The sequence below is a fragment of the Acomys minous genome, assembly GCF_964271855.1.
Source record: "Acomys minous genome assembly, chromosome: 15".
Lineage (NCBI taxonomy): Eukaryota > Metazoa > Chordata > Mammalia > Rodentia > Muridae > Acomys > Acomys minous.
Genome location: NC_140497.1, coordinates 39005283 through 39024690, shown reverse-complemented (window position 1 = coordinate 39024690; position 19408 = coordinate 39005283). Strand labels below are relative to the sequence as shown.

Here is a 19408-nt window from a genome sequence, read left to right as displayed (position 1 = left end):
AACTACCGCCAGCTAACAGTTCGACTGTGGACAGGGTTGTTCTTAGAAGAAAAACCTATTTCCCTTTGCTATTTTTAACAGAGGGTTTTACATTCATTCTGATGATTACATCCAATTACTTGTAGGAGCTTCCCTTCAATAAAGCCATTGTGTCTTGATAAATCTGTTGGGATATATGAGATGCACTGAGCGACAATGGCTGAGTGCAACTATATTCATGTACACATTACTTAGGCTTTAGAATGGGACTGCCAGGTAAACAAAGCACTCAAGCACAGTGACAAGGATGCTGAACTGAAAAGAAATACTGTTACCTGAAAAACCCTGAATTCAAGGTGAGATTTTGTTTGTTTGAATTTTGTTTTTTTGTTTGTTTTTGTTTGTTTGTTTGTTTGAGGTGGGGTGTATATGTTTTTGTTTTCGTTTTGGTTTGTTTTCTTTGTTGTTATTTCTTCTTTATTTACTTAACTTATTCTGAGCCTCTCACATATTATCTTTCTATTTTCAATCTTCCAAAGCAATCCTCAAATAAAAACTTCCCCAAGATCTGAGGATCCACTTTATCTTTTATGGATTATGCAAGTGGCTTTTGCTTGGAGTAGATGACTTTATCACATTGTAGGCCTCTTACCTGATACCATCAGTTATCTTATGCTCTAGTCCTTTTGTCCCGGTATAGTGAGATTCCTGACATGGAAATGGATCCGTTGGTTATTTGTTCTGAGACCGGTAATGTTTAACACAGTGTGACTATGCATATATTCATCTGTCTCAGAAGTTTCAGAAACTCAGGCTCATTTGTCAAAAAATAATCTCCATAATCATACATCTAATAATCAGCAACAGTAAAATATTGTGCTCACTCTGTAAGGTATTTTCTTGGAATAGTAAGGACTAAGTATGTGGTGTGGTAGGACATGGAACACCTTCTTTTTCTTCCTATCTGCAATCGGGACCCATAGCCTTGGTTACCTAGGCAGTGCTAAGCATTTCTCAGCATCAAAGAAATGGAGGGATGGGATTTTCAAATTGGACTGTTGTCACAGAGATACCTAACTTTTACCACCAAATTCTAATTATCAGGTTGCTACTCACCTCAGCTCCCTTTTCATACTTACTGAACATATTACTACTTGAGTTCACTCTTATTGCCACCTCCTTTTTAAAAAATACATTTTATTAATTTATTCATATACATCTCAACTGTTATCCCATCCCTTGTATCCTCCCATTCCTCCCTCAGTCCCATTTTCCTCTTACTCCCCTTCTCTATGACTGTGACTGAGGGGGACCTCTTCCCGCTGTATATGCTCATAGGGTATCAAGTCTCTTCTTGGTAACCTGCTATCCTTCCTCTGAGTGCCACCAGGCCTCCTTATCCAGGGGACATGGTCAAATATGGGGCACCAGAGTTCATGTGAAAGTCAGACCCCACTCTCCACTCAACTGTGGAGAATGTCCTGTCCATTGGTAGATCTGGGTAGGGATTCAAAGTTTGCTGCATGTATTGTCCTTGGCAGGCGCCATAGTTTGAGCAGAATGCCTGGGCCCAGATCTGCCCATCATAATGTTCTACCTGTAGGTTTCTAGGACCCTCTGGATCCTTCTATTCCCCCATTCTCCCATGCTTCTCTCACCTAGAGTCCCAATAGGATGACCTCACCTGTGTCCCACTTACCTGACATGCCCCTTGGGCTAGTGTCCAGATGTAAGTGAATAAATACCATTTGACTCTTTCAGCTTCTGGGTTAACTCACTCATTATGATCATTTCTAGTTCAATCCATTTGTCCACAAATTTCAGCCATTTGAGATGTTTCCTTGCTGGATATAGTCTCTTCACCCACCCTCCCCCCTGATATACACCACCCTGTTCTTCCTATTCACAGCGACTACCCCTTATAAGGTAATGTTTCTTATTCTCTCCTTATGGCAGGAGGAAGGGTCATGACAACCCAGACTTGAGTTTACTTTCTATTTTTCATTTTTTCCCTGTTTGTCTTTTCTTATTTAGCGTTAAACTACAGCATTAACGTGTTAATGCTTATCCCGTACAATGATTTTAGAAATGGAATTTTGAAGTCCATTCTGAAGATCATGCTATGCACATTAGATAATTACCAATTTTAATTTCTTTATGTAGTAATTTGTTTTCCAAGTCACTTCTTTATGTAACACTGGCATAGAGCATTGACAAGCTGTAGGAGATGCTGCGGCGTACAAGGACTAAGAAGGACACTAGCAAATTTTGTTTATTTTTGAGTACTTTAATTCTAAAGAAAAATATTACAATCCCACAGTAAAACACTTAAGTTAACTTCATCTGTGTCCCAACATATTTATACCAGTAAATAAAAATGTCTGTTTTTTTGTGTAAAAGTTTTATTAAGTATAGTGATCCAAAATGTACGTGATCATCCTTTATACAACAAAGTTGTGCTAAACCTGCTGGAATGTTCTTGTTCCTGCTTTAGAACCTAATTTGGTCATCTCTTGAGCTCCCATCTTGGCACTTCCCACATCATTGATAGCACTATATCTTCTAAAATGATTTTTTTTGAAAATTTTCAAAAAATTTGCTGTAAGCTTCTAAAATGAACGTAAATTTCTTCTCATTTGTGCCCATTCATAGCATTTGGCCTCTGATTTTATTCCTTACTGTGTTATTTTGCCATTGCTCTTGTTTGTAGCTTCTACTTTTTAATTTCGGGATTTATCTTATTCACAAGATTCTATATTCAAGACAAGAAGAGCCTCTTGAGTTTCTGTTCAATAGAATGAGATAAAATCCATCAAACTCTCCCTTTTTACTTTCATCAAGTTGTAGAGCATCCAGAATTAATGGATTCTGAACCCTAAAGATGGGATTAATGCCAACCTCTAGAATAATAAGGGGTTAAGATAACACCTGTAAAGAAACTAGAAAGTGCTGGCTGGATACTAAGCAATACCTCAATAATACCTGGAAGATTTGTATCTCAGCAGTGTATGTGCAGGGCATTTTGTGGTGTAGAATGTAGAATTCTAGTAAAATGAGTTCTTTGCATTTGTATATGCCATTCAAGAAACGGGTAGTTCTGACGACGTTCGTACCTTCACCCAAAGAGAGTAAAAACAAAGATGACTCCTGAGAATATTCAGGAGTATGGCTTAAAATCCCATAATAAGCCAGTGAACAAGGCTGAACAGTAACTACAACTGACCTGAATCCTGCATTATGATAATGAAAGAAAAGGTTCTTTCAGAGAAAAGGTTTGTTCAGGACTGGAGTTGAAATGCAAATTCACATAAAATGTACTTATTAATGTGGTAGCAGATGCTAACTAATATAGAAACTTACATTTCTCCTATTATGAGGTAATTATTGATGCTACTCAAATCTTTAAAAGTATAATGATAGAGAAATAAGTAACCTAATTTGAGGCAAAACTAAAAAGAGAACCTTTTGCATACAAAAGCACAGAATTGATCAAAAGTTCAATAGTACCACTCCTTTGTATTAGGAGTAAAAATCTTCTGTGAAAAAATTCACAAAAAAGACATCTGCAATGATAAGTTCTGAAAATATGCTTCAAAGACATCTAACACAGACAGAAGGAAGATATCGGAGAAACTGCTCATGAAATGATTTTTATTAGAGACTTTTAATCATGTTAACATTTTATGGTTAAATAAGTTAAATAGTCATGAATATAAAATTGGAAAGCCTGATAAAGGAAGCCTCTAAGTTGGTATGTCTTTCAAGACTAATACATTCTGCCTCCTTCTGAAGATACAGCTGTGGAAATGCAGCTCTCTATACACCAATGTGCTCCTTCTGAAAATGCTAACGGAAACGACTACAATAGTGAAACAGCCTTTGCGTTCCCAATTAGCAATAGTTACCAATGCCAGAGGCAAGTTAAAAAGGGATGAAGGTTGACAAGAAAACACTTCATTGATCACCTTAAATTATAAGTTGTCAGGAACACCAGATTGAAAAATAATCACAGGAATACCTCTGGCCCCTACAAAACAAATGACGTATATGTGGTGTGGTTCTATGTTTTTATGTCCTTATTTCTTTAGTGAATTGAAGCTGGTGAAACTGGAAGCAACTAAAAATGAAACAGAGTTGCTTTTACCTTTTTTTGTGTGTTCTCCGGTGTTTTTTTTTTTTTCAGGTAGTAAAATGAGACAATATAGCATAGTAAACAGCCTGCAGCTGTGGAGAAGAAAAGCATTAGAATTTTAAAAGATAGAGCACCTAGTCTGAGTGGTCATGTCAAAGAAAACTGTAAATTTAAGAACAGATGTTCTTTTTTTTAAATATACGCTAGGTTAAATTTCCTGTTAACAATATATAATTGTACATAATTTAAATATTTTAAATTATGGCATATATGCATAGATATATGTCTATGAGTGGGTGTCTAGGCGTGTTTGTTTGCATGAAAAAGAGAGAAGATACATTTGAAAACAAGGATAGAAATAGCTTTTGCCATGAAACAGTAGCCCAGAGGTGTGCACACTAGCCATTAGTGAAGAAATATGTTTCCTGAAGTCTTAACCTCAGACACTGACCTTCACTGAGAGAAAAACAATATGGATTTCTAAAGCAGTGTGAGCTGACCTACTTTCTATCCCATTTCATTCACATTCCTCCTAAAGACTACCTCCATCTGTAATGTCCATTCCTTAAGGCCAGTCAAAGGAGCCTGACTGTGCCAATGCCACAGTGGACAATTCAGCCCAGTATCTCTCTATACGTGACAATGATGCTCACTGTGCATCTTCCTGGACAGGAAATCAAGGCAGGGAACCTCATGACTCCCTCCTACATTATGTCGTCCAGTGTCTTTCCAGTCTTTCCACACACAATTACTCTCTGCTCTTCTTGGTGCAGTAATATCGCCTTAGGAAGGTCTAACAGGATTGTGGGTTCTGTTGATGATTACAGAAATAATTTATTTTCAAATGGAAGTTAATCTGATAGAAGTAGTCAAATTTTCCCTGAGCTCAGGCAGAAACAAACTTCTTCATTGCAAGTGTACTGATTCCTTCTACTATTATTGTGATGGAGAAGACAAATTATCCAATTACTAGACACACTGCTCTAGGCAATACAAAATAACATCCTGATTAATCTAACTGCATCAGAGAAATACTCCTGTTTAGAACAAGTCCCCTAAAACAAACAGTATTGGATTACGAATAAAGATGAGTCATATTTGTTTGCTAGTACTTATGGGTATTTCAATCCTGAATAAAGAGTCTACTTAAGGTGAAAAATATTTGTATAAATGACTTTAACATGTTATGTAGTTAAAATTGTATTCAAGAGTAAAAGTGAGAGCACTCATAAAAACCACCCATAAGTAAGTCAGAGGGGTTTGATTTCATTTTTTTAACTAGAAACAAATGTTAGATCTTTGAAATCTGTACTACATATTTAAAATGAAAAATATGTATGTATGTAAGTATATAAGTTGTTAGAGCACTATACCTTATTTTTTGTTAAATAATCCACATATGACTTTATTTTCTTTCTCTTTCTCTCTCTGACCTTGCAGTTTAATCATTTGCTGTAGTATAGTGTATGCCTGAACCTAATGTCCAACATGCTTTGATGCTGATGGTTAGCATTAAATAACTAATACAGTCGTAGAATGGCCCTTTAAACCCTTTTCCTGAAAGCAATCACAGTCACCTTTAAGACAAACATTTTTAAGTGAAAGAAGTATGTCTGAAAATGACAGCACACACACAGACTAAAACTATAAATGACAATGTTACAGTAGCCTCTTAGAAACCAAGATAAAAAACCTATATCCAGGAGGTCAGCATCCTTATACTAGTGTATGCTCTAGGGAGGATGTGGATGTTGTCATCAGGGAAATGGCATGCTTCTGAAGCCAGTCATATATGCTCTGTCAACACAGGCTGGACTGTTAACTAGACTGTAAACATTGCATCCGTGTCATCATAAGATAGATTCACAGACAGACTGACAGACAGACGAACAGACAAACAGACAGACATAGAGATAATTGACTTGCCAATGATTTTATTTTTGTGAGTCTGAAGTTTTGTTAACAATATGAATCCTAGCCATAAGTGTCTGTTATTCTTTTATTATAATTCAGTTATGAAAAATGCTTTTCTGTCCATTAAATAATAACTCTTCCACATTCTCATCAGGAGACATGGATTAGTTAATAAACCTGTCAAGCTCAAAGTCTCTTAAATATAAACAGAAGAGTATAGGTATTTGTAACACAAAGTTGATGGCTACCATTTATCTCATGAGAGAAAAAACACCTAGCAGTGTTTTATACACAGTTTGCTCAGGAGTAGAGAAGACAACTTGATTTTAATCAGAATAATAGGGTATTCCAATTACTACAATAAGATACCAACTAATATGATAAACTCCATTAGTAAAGATTATCCTTGTCAGAGTCATCTGTTATAAGAAATTAAATGTACTTAGGCTCTGAGGATTAAAAGGGGTTCTGATATGATGTCCTTTTAATTACCATTCTTTCACTGCCACCTCTTCTAAATGGTGGAGATTACTGACTGAGGAGATTTTTATTAATGTCACCATTGTCACCAAAGTCAAAGGTGATAGGCTTTGATAGGAACCTTCTTTTGATATTATGAACTCAATGTTAAAAATGTGAAAGGTCTTGTTTTATACAACTGATAGGGAGTAAGAGAGGAACTGCCACTGTAGATGGGGAAACATAGGCAGGGCTGATTTTTCACAGCCTTCTCCTGATTGGTCCTCTTCCTATGATCCATTCACAACAACACCCAGTCAGTCAGCCCATGTGAACATATATAAATCCATACACTTTGCAAGTTCACCAGTTTGGCTAGCAACATGCTGAGTACAGGAGCCCAGCTCTCAGCCGAGCTGCTCTTCGGAAGCCTGAACCCTTCAGTGTCCGCTCACATTGCTCTTCATAGGGTAAAGAGAAGGAAAACTCCTCCAGCCTTAAAAATAGCCACAGACCCCCGCCCCCGCCCCAATCCTCCGCTGAGTGGAGACTCTCAGAGGACATTTCTGTTAGGTGATATCCACTTGTAAGTGAGTAAATAACATGCATGTCTTTTTGAAGAATGGAGGGTTGGAAGGACCCAGAAGATAAAGGAGCCCCACAAGGAGACCATCAAGGCTGGCAGATCTGGACCCAGGGGGGCCTGCATAAACTGCCGCATTAACCATGGACAATGCATACAGTAAACTTAGACCCCCTGTTCAGATACAGCCAAGGGACAGCTCATTCTCTACGGCTGTGGAGAGAGCAGGTACTACCTCTGACATGAGCTCTGGTGCCCTCAATTTGATCACTTCCCCTTGGTGGGGAGGCTCAGTGGCAGCATACAGAGGAAGGGCAAGCAGGTTATCCAGATGGAACCTGATAGGCTGTGATCATATGGAAGGGGAGGAGGTCTCCTTCTGACAGAACTTTAGGGTAGGAGAATAGGGTGAAAGAAGGAAGGAGGGTGAGAATGGGAAGATATAAGTGAGGGGATAACCATAAGTACATAATCTGAAATAATAATAATGATAATAATGATAATGATGATAATAATAATAATAATAATAATAATAATAATAATAATAATAATAATAATAAATATAGCCAGAGACAGACTCTGCTGAGATACAAAAACTTGCTGTTTCAAGTGTGAGGTGGACCCTCCAAACTTTGAGTCCTATTGCTTAAAATGAAATGGTAAGGTAGGGTCACACACTGATATTCAAGATCTTCTAGAAGGGAGAGATGTGTGATCTCTGATTACTATTCTAGACGATCTGTTGTCTGTAGAATGGCTCTACCAGGGCCTGCCATCAGTTGGAGCCTCCAAGTGCTCTAAAGAGCTATTCCATGTGCAGAAATTCTTCCCTGTAGCCTGCAATACTTACTAATAACATGGAGCTGTAGCAATTGCAGTCTCACTTGGTTGGCATCCTCTTGCTACCACAGTTCTCGGGGATTCCATGCTTCTGTTCATGTTCCCATTCTCCTGTTTAAACCATTTCCAGCTACATATAAAAAAAGTGTGTTTGGCGCAACAGATGGTGGCGCACACCTGCCTTTAATCCCAGCACTCGGGAGGCAGAGGCAGGTGGATCGCTGTGAGTTCGAGGTTGGTCTACAAAGTTAGTCCAGAACAGCCAAGGCTACACAGAGAAACCCTGTTTCAGAAAACCAAAATAAATAAATAAATAAATAATAAAAGGGTGTTTGGCTTAAAACCTACCCCAGCTCCCTTAAAACAAATGGAATGTCATTTCTTAAGGTTTCTTGCAGCTGATTTGGGATGAATAATATCTTTGTAGGGGCCCAGATAAAATTAGGGAAGTGGTTAAACAAGCTGGGAAAAGCATTTGTGGTCCAGTTTTCTAGATGTTGAGAAGTTCCAGGTTTAATTAGAGTCCTGTTTGAGACAATCTGAAACGCTGGACCCATTTGGATTAGAAGCTTTCTTCGAAGGTGTCCTGTGAGTTGTCTTGTTCTGATGACAAACAGCAACGGAAGCTGGAACATGAAGGATGCAGGATGTCAGTGTCCAGCATGCTGAGAGGAATGAATCCTGTCAGGTCTGATCCAATGTCAATGGCCAGTTCTCTTGTCCTGAAAACATATAATTACTCACAAGCATTGTACAGTCCTAAAACTATACATGTGTGAGGTGTGTGTGACGCACAGAACAATTAAGGCTGGTTTTCTGTTTGTTGTATTAACAACAACACAACAACAACAACAACAACAAAAAGACATTTGTAAATCTTCATTCATGCCATACAAAGAACGGCATCTACTATTTCATAGGGATTCTGTAGGCAACACGAACCATTGTTTATGCCTAGACATTCATGCCTCAGCCAGTTTCACGTCTCATCCAGTCTCAGAACTAGTCCCATACAGTGAGATTAGCAATGTAAGTTACCTGCTTGTTCTGCAGTTTAAATTCTTCACATTCCAATTGTATCCCAGTCCTTTATTCCCCTCCCTCGCCCCTCCCTCCCAAATCCCCTCTCCCTCCCTCCTCTAGTCCTCAGAAAGGGGAGTCCTAGAGGGGCTGGCACATGCCTTTAATCCCAGCACCCTGGACGCAGAGGCAGGTGGATCTCTGTGACTTTGAAGCCAGCCTGGTCTACAAAGCAAGTATAGGGTAGCCGCAGCTACACAGAGAAACACTGGGTCAAAAAAAAAAAAAAAAAAAGGAGTAAGGAAAATAAAGTGTGTTTGTTTCTCTTTTCTATCTATATACCCATTAAATTCTTTGAGAGAAGGCAAGATGGAGAGCTGATTGGAGAGTCAGCTGTCTCACAGGTGAAATCACTAGTGAACAATGCATGGAAGCCATCATTTCTTTGTTTGGTTTCTAGCATAATTTCCAGGCCGTTCCCATAATTTGATTTAAAAAGCATAATAGACTCTGAAGTGTGCCCTTTTAAAACATTATCTGATGAGCCTCACTTCATGCTGCAGGAAGCAGAGGGCATCCTGATGGAACCATGGACAAGATGCCACGTGCTAGTGAGTTGACCCCAGCTTCCTGACATGGCAGCTTCACAAGTGACCTTGTCAGCCTGCCTCCTGATGTGGAAAGAGACATACCACCCTGTTGATTCTCGGTGTTAAGATAAATAGTCAAGGGTGATTTAAGCTGCTGTCATGTGGGTCAGTTTGTTTCAGTCACTGATAGAATCAAACTGAAACTTCATGTTTCAGATAATTTGAAAGGATTTCATAGGCACAACCTTTTGATCCCTTTGCCCTTCTCTGAATGTACAGTTTCCCTCTTCAGTACCTACATTCCTTTTGTACAGACAACTTGCAAAGGAGGGATGACTTTACAAATAACTGGAATTCAAAATCTAAAGGAGAAGAGTCTGACTTACACTAGGTGCTACAGGTGAGGAAAGAAGAGTGTCAGAAGCAAATATTTCTTCAAAACATAGCAAACAGAGCACCGCATGTCACTAACCATGCTTTGAGTATAACACAAAATCAATTCTAAAATATCATGCACAGTAAAGTTTGTTAATTGGCTTGAGTAATATAAAAAAATTGTCCAATGGAAATGAGTTCAATAAAGCTTTTTGGCAGTAATGTAAATTGGGAAAACATTTCCTAAGTTCTTGGTGACTTATTCAAAGAATTGAAATAAGATACATATAGATTCCAAAATAGAATTGAAATTTTATTAAAAATTATATCCCATGAAAGCCTTCACTTACCAGGAAACTGGGACAGAGGGGAGGACATCCCATTGAGACTCTGGATGAGGGAAGCATGGGAGAATAGCAAAGTAGAAGGATCCAGAGGGTCCTAGAAACCTACAAGTAGAACATTATGGTAGGCAGATTTGGGCCCAGGGGTCCCGCTCAAACTAAGGCACCAGCCAAAGACAATACAGGCGGTAAACTTTAAACCCCTACCCAGATCTAGCCAATGGACAGAACACTCTCCACAGTAGAGTGGAGAGTGGGATATGACTTTCTCACGTACTCTGGTGCCTCACCTTTGACCATGTCCCCTGGAGGGGGAGACCGGGTGGCACTCAGAGGAAGGACAGCAGGTTATCAAGAAGAGACTTGATACCCTATGAGCATATACAGGGGGAGGAAGTCCTCCTCAGGAACAGTCAAGGGGAGGGGAATAAGGGGAAAATGGGAGGGAGGGAAGAATGGGAGGATACAAGGGATGGGATAACCATTGAGATGTAACAAGAATAAATTAATTTAAAAAATTAAAAAAAAATTAAAAGAGAGTCAATATCAGAAATGCTCTGTAAGGCAATGGAAGACCTCTGAATAAGAATGTAGTCACAGTCATAGGGGAGGTGAGTAAGGGGAAAATGGGAGGGAGGGAGGAATGAGAGGATACAAGGGATGGGATAACCATTGAGATGTAATATGAATAAATTAATAAAATATATTTTAAAAAAGAATGTAGTCAAGGATGCCAGTTATTGTCTTGACATTCATTTTATGGGGTTTAAGAAGAGGAGGAATGTCTTAACTAATAGATAAAGTAGGAATAGATCTACATTTTAATTGGCAGAGTTTTATTATGTTAGCTTTCACATGCTGCTTAGATACCTTCTCACAATGCTTCTAATTTTAATCATATGTGTGCTTATTTATGTATAAGCACGAAGGTAAATAGATTTTTTGTTTTGCTTCTTGTTTCCATAAGAATTTATTTAGAGATTACTGCTTGCTTTGCTGCATATGTGCTTACAAACAGCCTAAGCAAAGATTGATACTTTCCGTATTTATATATAGTTAGAGAAAGTTTGACTAGAAACTGACTATCATCAAAGGTGAGATATTGATGATGGGTAACGGGAAAATAAAATTGGTTGTTTGAATGGGGATTTATGTATAGTATAGTTTGATACAAATGGGATCACAGGGTGATGAAAGTACTGTTAGGATACAAAGGGCATTTTTAGCCCAAGCCAAATGGAGTTTTAAGTTGTTAATCTATTGCATATGTTTCCTCAATACACCACACTCCCTTTTCTTTCTATTTGATCATTGTTGTAGTCAGTGTTCTAGTGCTATGAAGAGACACAATGAACAAGGTAACTCTTAGGATACAAAACAATTATAGGATTTCAGAGTTTCAGAGGCTTAGTCCATTATGGTCTTGGTTGCGGGGATGGGGGAATGAGGGAGCACGGCAGTATTGATGGCATTGGAGCAGTAGTTGAGAGCTATGTGCTGATCTACAGGCCAACAGAGAGTGTTGGGGAGAGAAAGAAAGACAGAGAGGGGATGGAGAGAGAGAGAGGGAGAGAGAGAGGGAGGGAGGGAGGGAGAGAGAGAGAGGGAGAGAGGGGGAGAGGGAGAGAGGGGGGAGAGAGAGGGAGAGAGGGAGAGAGAGAGAGGGAGAGAGGGAGGGAGAGAGGGAGGGAGGGAGGGAGGGAGGGAGGGAGGGAGGGAAGGAGGGAGAGAGAGAGAGACAGACAGACAGACAGACAGACAGACAGACAGACAGACTCCAAAGCCCACCCCTAGTGATGCACTTCATCGCACAATGTCAAACCAACTCCAACCAAGCTATAACTCCTAATCCTGACCCTTTCAAACAGTTCCACCTCCCAGGGAGTAAAATGTCAACTATATAATTCAGTGGAGGGACATTCTTACTTTTATTTTATATCTTTAACTGTGGCTTCATCTTCAAAAATTTTTCCCACAAAACTTTAGCTGTTGATGTAAATGGACAGTCATATACATATCTTAAGAACTTCTTCTAGTTCCTTCCTTTTCTATGGCTAAATCAATCATCGTATCAAAGGGGCAGTCAGGCTTTAGGGAGTTAAATGTGTTACAGTTGCATGAGCAAAGTGATCACCATGGCCAAAGGAACACCAGTCTCTTAATTGGTAGAAATTCACTAACAATGATTACCAGGTTCTCACTCTAACATAAATAGGTCCTCAGGGCCTTGCTTTATCTGTTTTCTACTCAACTAGCCCAACACATTACAGTCAGTCGATTGTTTGTGGCCGTACTTCATGGCAACAATAATTGATGTACTGGGTAAGATGATTTCAGTTGCAAGTAACAGAATCATCAGCTCAGACTCAGACAATAAAGAGGCTGTATTGCCTTTTGAAATTGGAAAGTCCGTGGCTACAGTAGACTTCAGGCACTGTTCAATTACAACTCAGCTTCTATTTATCTTAGTTGTCTCAGCCTGCCTCTGTCCTCATTAATAGGAGACAGTCAGCATCCAAGAAAAAGAGCAGTATATTGATCATGAGCAGAGTCCTAGTTACCACTAGTTTTGACATCACAATTCCATTTACCCATTGATTACACATTTAACCTGGATCACTTCTTCAACATCTGTGCACGATGATGCTTGCACTATATTGAATACTCAGATAATCATAAAATCTTTTTAATAGAATTGTGATGAGTTAAGTGAGCTAAATCCTAAAACGGTAAGAAAGCTGAGTACGTGGACTATATTAATATAATCAGAAAATTTCTAGGTAACTTAAAAAAGAGAGAAGGTACTATGGCATGTGATTCCAGAGGGATCGATTCCATCATTTGCGGCAATCGTCAAGAAAAGTATGGAGCATTTGCCCATTTATACCCAGGAATCAAAGAAAGAGATCCAGAAAGTAGAGTGCTGCTCTAAAGACTCAAAGCCCATCCACAATGATATACTTATTTAAGAAAGGCTCCCCTTCTAAATATTCCATAAATTCCACAAGCAGACAGCAAACTGAAGACCAAGAATTCAAATATATGAGCCTACAATCCTCTTCAAGCCACAGTGACAACTTCATACTCTGTAACTGGGGTTAGCATATTCCTCTGCATTTCTTTTTTTTAATTAATTGATTTATTTTTTATTAATTTATTCTTGTTACATCTCAATGGTTATCCCATCCCTTGTATCCTCCCATTCTTCCCTCCTCTGCATTTCTTATAAGTTAAAAAATATAACAGAGGCTGGAAGGTAACTCAGCAGTTAAGAGCACAGGCTGCTCTTTCAGAGCACTAGTATTCAATTTCTAGAAGCCACATGGCGGCTCAGCAATGCCTGTAACTTCAGTTTCAGCACATCTAATACCTTCATCCAGCCTCCATGGGTGGCAGGCACATACAAGGTGCACAGATATATATATATGAATTCTCTACATTTATACACATAAAATGAAATATTGCAATGAAAAATATAAATCATCGGCTTGCCCTGTGTCACATGCAAACCAACAACTGTAGCATGAAAATAAGATCATGGCCACTGCAACTAAGTTAGACCAGTTGCAGGCCACGCCTTCTACAGGATACCTACAACCTTGCTGTGTGGCTGAAGTAACAATAGGGCTTCATAGCACTTGAAAACATGAGAAAAAAATATGTGACTTTGAGAAAGCGTTAAAGCTGATTTGAGTCTTTACTCCCTACAGAATCAGAAAATGTTAGTGTTGTTGTTCATAATTCCCCAAGTCTTACAACACTGTGTTCATCTTTCTTTCTTTGCAAATTACAGTAACATGCCCTGTGATCCTGGTCCATGGATACATAACAATTTTAAGACGGATCTTTGAAACAGCAAATTTCCATTTACTCACATGTAAACATGACTAGTATATTACTGTACTATTCAAACTTTTTTGTTGTTGCTAGGAAAAGCATGTATTCCCAGGAGGGATATTTCATTTTTCAGATTATTTAAAAATTAACTATACTACGTTTGACAGTTTAATGTGTGTGTGCCCAGTAAGTCACTGGATGGCATCCTTCATGTTGCAATATCTCACCTTTATGATTTTTCAGACTCCAATTCTCACTCTGTAATATATTTTCATGTCTGTGGTATGTCTTATCCCCTGTTGATGGCAGAATGTTCACAGCAGGACGATCCCATATTAAGTGCTGGAGCTCCTGCCCCAGTTCAGGACTTTCAGTATAGGTAATGCCAATGTCGACCCTATCCCTCCATTTCTCTCTTGCCCTTTGAATTAATTTACCATTCCTGTTGCTCCCGGGAAGCTTCCTTGCACCACTCATCACTGATTGTATGATGTTCTGAGTCTCCGTACGAAAGTAACATTGAATCAGGATGGGCTGACTCCCCAGTCTTTCTAACATAACAAAGACACTACGACTCTGATCTAAATATACACTAGTGAATACTATTCAAGTGTGTGTGTGTGTGTGTGTGTGTGTGTGTGTGTGTGTGTGTGTTAGAATTTATGTACATATTTTGGATGGGGCATAAATATTCTGTCTAGTCTCACTATCCATTGTTCCTAATAATAAGCAGTGTGACACACATTGTTTAGATACACAATCTGTTTAAACTCTTCAATAATCTATTTTTACAACTGTAACTACTATTTCTATAACTAAAAATACATTCATATGATCTGGGAAATATCTCTCAGTGGACTTGATAAGTATGCTAAAATCAGTAGTCTTAGAATTTAATTCCATGAAAAAAAAACAAACTAACTAAATAATAGAATAGCCTATTAATTTAGGAGAAGTAATTTATCTTGAGGTGGAAAAATATAAAATTAATTTGTTTATGTAACTTTATTCCTTTTCTTCATGGACTGCCAGTATATACTAGGTTTACTAATATAACATATTTAAAAATTCATTACCAGGTTGTAGGTTCTAAAAGAAGTCTTTTCACAACATGGATAACGTTTTCTTCCTTAAACAACAACAATAAAACAGGGTCAAAAATAGTTGGACGTAAAGAAGGAATGGATGATTAGTATCTTGATAAATATTGCCTAAGGCATTGTGTTTGAAATATTTACCTGTAAAACTTATACAGGGAGTAATTTATCTTAAGAACAGTCAGCCAGAATATCTGAAAGCTTTGAAGAATCAAGGTAGTTTCTTTCCATTTTGTCCCAGGAGAAAATGAAATTAAACAAGAGTCTGAATGAGCACTGCTTACCCCACGTCTGAGAACACTCAAGGGAAAATTTAGCTACCCCTTATTTTGTTATTAAATGAAATATTTTCTTAAATATGTTTTGAAAACTTAGTGAGCATAGAAGTTACCCCGTACCCTATATTCGGTGAATGAGTTTGATGAGACTATCAGAACATAGACCCTATCACATGATGTACTTTGAGATTACGGAGAAACAAAAGATTAAATAACATTATTTTCACCACATGTGAATCTGAGATTTCAAATTGTGAAATCTTGATTAAATTGTGAAATTCTTACACATCATGCTTTTCAGTTTACATGTGTTATCCTCAACCATCTATGTGTGTGCACTTATGTACATTTAAAACTAAGTGATTCTGTGGTCCAGAGGCCAATCCAGTGATAATGGCAGAATTATTGCACTCATTTCCCGTACAACTGGAAGGATGGATGCCATTCAAGGAGGAACCAGTTTTATTGTTGTAGACTTTCAATATTTTCAAATTCTGGAAAGATAATTGGAGGGTTTTTTGTTTTTGTTTTGTTTTGTTTTGTTTTTTCCCCAGGCCTGCTTTTAAAAACCTTCCTGTTTCTGGTTCATGAGAGGTGACTCTTCCCTCCCAGTGCTTTTTTCCCCCACCTTCCCAGGGCTCTTTGATCCTCTTACATTCCCTACTGCATCCTGAATACAGAAAAAGTACTCCAAACCCCTCACTAATTGTCTAGACAATGCTTCAGCATCTAGCATACTCAGAACTGCTGAAGGCAGGTCTTCAAAAAGGAGAACTGTTCAGTACTGAAGCAATCCTCGGAAAGAGCCAAGCTGGGTCAATATTTCAAGAGTCAGAGCTCCAAGGACTTCAAGGGTGTCCTGGCTATTTGTTGGCATCTGGACATAAATTAGCATCATCTGGGGAGAGGAACTTAAGCTGAGAAATTGCCTCCATCATATAGACAATAAGCAAGTCTGTAAGGAGTTTCTTAATTACTTGTCGTGTGGATCTCCATCCTACTAGAAGTGGAGCAATCGTTAGCCCTCTGGTCCTGGATGATAAAACAAAAGCAGGTTGGTCAAGCAGTGGGGAGTATGCCGGGGGGTACTATGCCTCTGTGGCATCTGTTTAAGTTCCTGTCTCCACCTTCTTGCCTAGGGTTCCTACCCTGACTTTTCCCAGTGGTGAAGTGTGACCTGAGAGTTGAAAGGTGAAATAAGCCCTTTCCTCTCCAAGTTGCTTTGGTCATGATATTTCATCACAGCAACAGAAAACTAATTAAGACACTTGGTGTGCAATTGAATAAATACAGGTGCCTACATGGAACCTGTTCTTAGTGTACACATTTTTAGGATATAAGAGGTGTTAAAGGAGACAAACATGAATACAGTTTACATTTTTTTTTAAAGAAATGATCTTAGTAACATAATTGAGTTTTCTAATTTATTCAAACCTGTGTTGTGGAACCAGAATTTTTAAAAAGGCACTGGTAGTGATATAAATATTAATGTGAACACAAATATGTGAATATTAACAAATTTAATAATTAAATACATTAATTTCAGTAGCTAAATCCCTCCCCTCTGGATTACATATCTGAATTTCCATACAGCAATCACCAGAGGGTGCACACTCCCTAAAACCAGGACATACCTTGCCAGTCTTAAAAAACCTCCTTCTTCATCCTACACACAACTAATGTATGCTCCATTGGAGATTCTGGATGGCATATGATGACATGGTTCAGAGTTTGTGTGCAGCTATATAGTAAAATCATAAATGCTTTAAAGAAGAATCAAAAAAAAAGAACAGAAGAAAATCTACTCAGATTATAATTTCAGTGGCAAGAAGGTTTGCTCTAAGACCAAATCATATCATGTTCAAAATGTTTGTTTTAAGTTAGAAATGTGTAATAAGTGAATGAAAACAGCTTTCTTTGGCCACTTGATGAATCAGAGATAGATATGAAAAATTCACAATTATTTAGATTTTTATTATATATAATATGTATGTGTGTGCTAAACAATATATTATCCAAAATAATGAAAGTGATTAAATAGCAGACTTCCATTTCTCTGATTTGTAAGATTATGGAAATATATCTAAATTATAAATAAAAAAGTAAGCCATGGGTATAATTTACTGTGACGTAACATCCATAAAGATTTGAATAAACAATAAGAAAAAAGTTATGGTTTTTTCTCAAAGTGTATATTTCTACACAATGTTGCAAATTGAATTTTTATAAAATTTTGTAATTACATATTTTTAAGATTTATATTATTATTATTATTATTATTATTATTATTATTATTATTATTATTATTATTATTATTACAGTGCTCGGCCTGCATGTACACCTGCATGCTAGAGGAGAGCATCCGATCACATTATCAATGGTTGTGAGCCACCATGTGGTTGCTGGGAATTGAACTCAAGACCTCTGGAAGGACAGTCAGTGCTCTTAACCTCTGAGCTATCACTCCAGCCTCTTGTAATTATATTTATATATAGAAAACTTAGCAGTATACATTTAACCCAGTTTAGTGGCGAGTTCTTTAGCCATTGCCTTTTCCAGCTTGGCAATGAGAGGCACAGATTTCGGACCGAGGACGTTGCCTCCCCAGTGGCAATGGATCTCATCTTATCTGTAGTTGTAACTGGTCCTAATAGCTTCCACTAACTTAGCCAGAGCACCTTTTTCTTCCGGATTAACCTGTGTTAAGGCAACAGTGGTGAGAATCTTCCTGCAGACCAGCTGCCCTAGCCTGGTCTTTCCCTTGATGATGCGGTAGGGGACCCCCATCTTTCCACACAGGGCAGGTAGGAAAATCACAAGCTCAATGGGGTCTACGACATGGGCAATCACCACCAAATGAGCCTTCCTCTCCACCAAGGTGGTGACTGTATTGACTCCTGCTCGAAGGACATGTGGTCTCTTACTTGTGAGGTCCCCTTTCCCAGCAGCTTTCTTCTCAGCATGCACCAGTACCCTTAGCTTCTTCTTCCTCTTGCCTTGTCTCGGGCCTGTACCTGTGGGCAAGCTTAAGTAACTGGGTAGCTGCCGGTCCAGAGCCTGGGAGAACTGGTTAATGGCAGGAGGTACTTTGAGGCACTTACAGAGGATGTCCCTTTGCCGCTGCAGCCTGATGTTGCAGTCACTTAAAGAAGTAAGTGAGATCTCTTTTGGGCTGGATATCCTGTCCGATGCCTAAGTTCATGGGCCTCTTCTCAGAGGATTGACCACCATTTTGGCCTCTTGTTTCTTCACCTCGGCAGTGACCGGGCCACCTTCTTCCCCTTGGCTTTCTTTCCCTTGGGCATTTTGCTGGGCCGTAGGAGAGATGTAAATATATATTTTTTAAATGTATTGTAGACTATTGAAAATACTTGCAATATGTATTTCCCCCAGATTATAGTGTACCAATTTGTATATACAGCCATATTCTATTTTAAAACAATGTGAATGTGTTTCTTTGAGCTGGTACTACAACAGTTCTAGTTAATCAGTAAAATATCATTATTAGTCACTAGAGGTTATGACACATAAAAATATAAGGCTGAGATATCTTATTTTACAGATGCTCATTAAAAATAAAAACAAGAGGATAGAAAAGTATTTAAGGGAGAAAGTCAGACTTGGTTGTCTGGAGTACTGTGAAATATGTTGTAAAATGTAATTGCTACTTTGAGAGTTGAGCTCTCATTAAGGAAAATATAAGACTTGCCAACATCAGGCTATGATTTAACGGCTCAGTCTAGGAAGCTGGCCTCTGTGAGCAAATAGAAAAACAAGTGGTTATATCAATGCAAAACCAATAGTTCTCATTCTGAAAGGAATAAGAAACTCTAGATCCAAATATGAATGGCCAACCTGCAGAGACACAGATTTAGGTCACTCTAAATGCTATAGTCTAACATAGTCTGATGAATTTCTTTTTTGTTTTTTGGTAAGACATAATATTTAATATATCTTTAA

General features: G+C 38.3%; 2 protein-coding genes across 12 annotated transcripts in view; one reads left to right on the top strand and one right to left on the bottom strand.

The window, feature by feature from the left end:
- The window catches only part of TENM3 (teneurin transmembrane protein 3), a 2605219-nt gene that overhangs the window by 151936 nt on the left and 2433875 nt on the right, over positions 1–19408 (top strand). The window lies entirely within an intron of this gene.
- On the bottom strand, positions 18074–18753 carry LOC311584155 (large ribosomal subunit protein eL8-like; the record flags this gene model as incomplete). The annotated part of the gene is made up of 2 exons (XM_084758275.1): positions 18074–18575; positions 18701–18753. 2 exons carry the CDS (start codon positions 18751–18753, stop codon positions 18074–18076), a joined length of 555 nt encoding a protein of 184 aa, XP_084614401.1.